Source organism: Cydia fagiglandana, chromosome 7 (assembly GCF_963556715.1).
Source record: "Cydia fagiglandana chromosome 7, ilCydFagi1.1, whole genome shotgun sequence".
NCBI lineage: Eukaryota > Metazoa > Arthropoda > Insecta > Lepidoptera > Tortricidae > Cydia > Cydia fagiglandana.
In genome coordinates this window covers 16,130,682-16,135,781 of record NC_085938.1, presented here as the reverse complement: position 1 = coordinate 16,135,781, position 5,100 = coordinate 16,130,682, and the positions used below count along the sequence as shown (strand labels likewise).

Sequence of the window (5,100 nt, the reverse complement as noted above, 5' to 3'; positions counted from 1 at the left end):
GCGAAATATTTCATAATTTAACCACGAGCGTAGCAAGTGGTTCGAAATTGCGACCGTTTCAAAGCACGAGGTTAATGAATGAATTAATGAAAAGAATTAACCCCAGAAAACATTTCCATATGAAATATGAGCGCCGCGCCGGCGCGCCGCCGCCGCCATCAAAATTTTCGCGCCGCCGCCGCCGCCAAAATTTTCGCGTCGCCGCTGCCGACACTGCGCTATCGCCGTGGCATCGGCGTGACCTTGTTAGATACTAGAGTCTGTCTAAGCTAACTTTGCACCGATTTGAACAGAACAAAGTGAGGGAGTGTTATTATAATATAAACGTCATATTTTCATAGAAATTTGACATTAACGATGATATTTACACACGTTGTCGTTGCAAATGCTATGCAGATTAGTTTGATCGGGAATTTATTGCTTTTATATAAGGTGCTAACAAATTACAGCTTGGCAAAAAAGAGTAGAAATTAAAAAGTGGCAACACTGTAGTGTCGTCCCGTTTTCTTATATAAATTGGTTTGAAAGGGACGACACTACAATGTTGCCACTTTTTAATTTCTACTCTTTTTTGCCAAGCTGTAGGTATCGATATTTTAAGAGATGGTACTTTATATAAAAACAGTTAACTTTAAATAGAAATCAAGAAAACTTTTCATATCATATTTTTGTTTTATTTACCGAACAAAAAAATAAATTAAAATTATATTAATAAAATTAATTAAAAATAATCATTACGTGCATTTAACCACATAAAGAAAAAATACATAGAGTGCTCATGCTCACTCCATACATCAGTTTTGGTACCAAAAATACTATTCTTTTCGTAGTCAACATTAGTATCGAGTAACGGAATTATCAGTACTGCTACTTGACAATAGATGTTGCACCGACCGAAAAGTCTAATGCTCAACAACTTTCAGCGAATATTAAACAAGGATTAACTGGAACTTATTTTCAACTCCTTCTGCTTTAATATTAGTTGTAAATAGTTGTTCAATACAATTTTCGTGAGTCGCGACATTTGAGACATCTAGTATCAAGTAGCGGTACTGATAATTCCGCTACTCGATGCTAAATGTCAATTACGAAAATAATAGTCTTTTTGGTACCAAAACTGATGTATGGAGTGAGCACTCTATGCTTACTATATTTGTCTATGATTTAACTGACAAGATGTTTAACACTTTCTGTTTTGCCAACAATTGTTTGTGTTAAATGTCATTATCATCAACGTGTCATTTCATTTATCAACGTGAAGTGGCCAGTTAAAAAGAGGTCTCATTTAATTATCTCATTAACAGGGTGTTTTTACGTAGCAAATTTGTTTTCCAATTTTCTCAAAGAACATCATAAAACCTAAATGTTTCATACTTAAATAAACTCCAGGAGTCGAGTATTAAAGTCTGACCAGCGAGTCGCTGCACAAGCATTTTTACAGAATTCTTCATATGGCAACAATTTTATCTGTCAAAAGTGTCAAACAACTGTCAAAATGTTGACAGCTTCTGTTACCAAACAATATTGATATTTGTGTCACATTTATGTGAGTTTTTATTTGCAAACATATGTTTGACCAGCGAGTCGCTGCACAAGCGTTTTTAGAGAATTCTATATATGGCAATAATTTTAGCTGTCAAAAGTGTCAAAAATATTGTCAAACGAGTTTACACATAACTTAGATTCTCAAATTCTCATGTTAGTTCATTCGTTACGGAAGTTTATAGTTTATATCGTATTATAATGGCTAAACCGATTAGAAGCAGTGTGAGGAGCATGTTATTTAAGATAATCTGTAACTATAATCAAGTTCGACACGACGAAAATGAGAGATTACTAGAAAAGAAGCGAATATTGGACGAAATCATTCAGGCGACCGGTAAGTCATTATCAAACAATGTTGATGCTTCTTGTACCAAATTTAATTTACGAGATAGGAACATTTGTTTGTATTACTAAACTTATGATTTATTTATATTACAGCGGGCGTAGATGACGAAAATGTTAGAGAAACTATTCAAAAGCTAGCAAGCGAACTGAAGAATGTTATTGATAATAACGCATCAGAATCAAGTTATTTAGAGAAAGTGTCTACTATGACAGGTAATATAAATAATCTATATTTTCACATCTAGGTTTATTAATATTTTAGTGTTCTTTTGTTAAAATTCCTATTGTTAAAACTGTTTTTTTTTCAGGTGCAAGCATTCGTACACTACGCACAATTAAAAAAGAGGGTTCTATTAACCAAGGCCAATGGAATACGCCAGGGAAAAAACGACCCCGGCCACCAACTGTGTCAAATTTAGACAATTTTGATGTGTCAGCCATCCGTAATAAAATTAATGAGTTTTATTGCGTCAAAAAGCAGGTACCTACTCTAAGAGCCTTACATGCGGATTTGAAAGAATCTATAGGATTCTCAGGATGTTGTGAAACACTGAGGAAAATACTACACGAGAACGGATTTGAGTTTAAAAAAAATAAAGAAGAGCGCTCCATCCTCATGGAAAAGTTTGAAATATCTGGGTGGAGGCAAAGGTTTCTTAGAGCTATACATAAAAAACGGGAAGAAGGAAAAAATATTGTGTATCTTGATGAGACATATGTCCATCAAAATTACAGACCGAAGAAGTCATGGCAAGGGCCTTCAACTTCCGGTTTAGTTGAAAAAATTTCCTCGGGTAAGCGGCATATTATAGTGCATGCTGGATCAGAGCAAGGATTTGTGCCCAATGCTTTGCTTGTTTTTAGCACAAAATCCAAAGCAGCTGACTATCATGATGACATGAACAGTTCTAATTTTTTAAAGTGGCTACGAGAAATGTTAATCCCAAATTTGACTGAGCCCAGTGTAATTGTTATGGACAATGCCAGTTACCATGTAACACAAATAAATAAGCCTCCAACCATGCACAGCTTAAAGGCTGATATTCAAAAATGGCTAAGGGAAAATAATATCCCATATGAAGAGTGTTTCAAAAAGGAGGAATTGATGTGCCTCGTTGAGGAAAATAAAATTGGTCCCATATATGCAGCAGAGGAGTTATTGAAGCAGCATGGGCATGAGGTCCTTAAATTGCCTCCATACCATTGCGATCTAAACGCTATTGAGTTGATATGGAGCCTCACAAAGCGAAAAATAGCCAGCAGAAATGTGGGGCTACCGGGTTCAGATACGGAAAACTTGATCCGAGAATGTTTTGCAATGATTACCCCGGAAGATTGGAAAAAAAGTACAGACCATGTAATAAATGTGGAACGAAAATACAAGTCTAAGGACAACATTACAGACACTGAACTAGCTCCATTCATAATAGAAGTTCGGGAAAGTGACAATGACAGTGATAGTTCTCTGTCAGGAATTGAATTTCTTGAATCCGATTTCGATTATGATTCTTAAATAAATAGGCACCTTCTTTATAAACTAACAATATTAAAAGTAGATTGAAACTAAATTGTGTTTTCTTTCACCTACCTTCAGTTCAGCTCCATTATACAATATGTGACTTTTTATTATTACTAACTTTATAAGTACAACGGGAAGCATAAATATTTCCCTTGTGAAGGTTTACTTTAATAGCACAAGGGAAATATTTATGCTTAATAAATAATCGCCTGTAATTAACCCGAGTTCAAAACTTCAAAATAAAACACAAATAAAGTAATTTTTAATCCTATCAAAAATATAAATGTCATATGAGAACCAAGTTCAATATTATGACATATGCCTTGGTTGTTGACTTCAACGACCAAAGAAATGAGATTTAAAGGGTGCCGTTTAATGGTCAGTCCTGAAATTTATTTGTAACAACAAAGTATCATTTTCTATAACTTAGGAATCTTAGGATAATATAATAACTTACTTTTTGTACAGTTGAAGTAAAGATATTTATGTTTACTACATATTTTTGTAATGATTGACTGATTAGTCTACTAACAATTCGTTCCTTCGTTTTTTAGTATCTCTGATAATAATGATAACTATTCAATCATATTTTTAATTTTTAAGTGGGCTAAATTAGAAGCCAGGGGTTATAATTGCATTGCAACGATATCCTCAGTCTGTTTACTGTATTAAATTTACAGTCTGCTACGTTGCAGACTTCAGTCAGTCACTAATCAAAACAAAAATTAATTACGTATGAATTACCAAGTATCAAATTACTTTTTTTGCACTATGCTTCGTGTTACCAGTTAAAGATTTTTTGAATTTGCCGCTTTTTTTTTGTGCAGCCACTCGCTGGTCAAACTATATCAGCTGTAAAAATATTGGTAGCTAATTTGTTAGCACCTTATATTAAGTTCGGATATATAACTTTTTTGGCTAATATATATTAGACTGCATGCTTTCTCTTGTCTATGCTTAAGCTAAACATGTGGCAGTAGTTAGCGATTCGGTGGCCAGGCAATGTCAATGAATAAGAAATAGGTGATATGGAGTCTAACCTAATACGTCTATTCCAGAACATATCCTCAACAATTGAATGTAAAGGTATGAGCACGATAGTTGAAGTCACGCACACAACAACAAAATCATGTAATGACAGTGAGATTTTGAAATTAATATTCTTTTTAGGCTTCCGTATGTTGTACCAATATCAAGTTGATATCAACTGTAAAAAAGTTTCTTGAAGGTTTTATTTATAGGCTTTTAATATCGTACGTTTAAGTCGCATTCACTCATTGATTCATTCATACTATTTTTGCGATTAGTAGGTACTCTGTGCGAGCAGTGTGTGTAATCATTCACCTCTCCTGGCGATACGTACATATAATAACTATTATATTTGACTATAGCTACCCGCACTGACTTCGCACGGATAACACAAAACTTTAACAAATTGTACACCTAAACTAAAGCTTCCTCAAAAATCTTTCTATTGATAGCTGAAATCCGCATGAAAATCAGTTGAGTAGGTTTTGAGTTCATCGTGAACATACATTCATATAGTTACAGACAGACGCGGCGGGAGACTTTGTTTTATAAGGTGTAGTGAATTAGTGATAAATTCAATTAACAGTAACCTCACAATATAAAGATGTTCATTGTGCTGCTTATCTACAGTTCATGGCATGAAAAACTTTTTTCCTACCATA

The 5,100-nt window shown here is 34.2% G+C and overlaps 1 protein-coding gene across 1 annotated transcript; it reads left to right on the top strand.

The window, feature by feature from the left end:
• The first annotated feature begins 1,408 nt into the window (after positions 1 to 1,408).
• Positions 1,409 to 3,458, top strand: LOC134666022 (uncharacterized). Its single transcript, XM_063523103.1, has 3 exons — positions 1,409 to 1,879; positions 1,984 to 2,103; positions 2,199 to 3,458. Exons 1-3 carry the CDS (start codon positions 1,744 to 1,746, stop codon positions 3,401 to 3,403), a joined length of 1,461 nt encoding a protein of 486 aa, XP_063379173.1. The 5' UTR covers positions 1,409 to 1,743; the 3' UTR covers positions 3,404 to 3,458.
• The last annotated feature ends 1,642 nt before the right edge of the window (positions 3,459 to 5,100 follow it).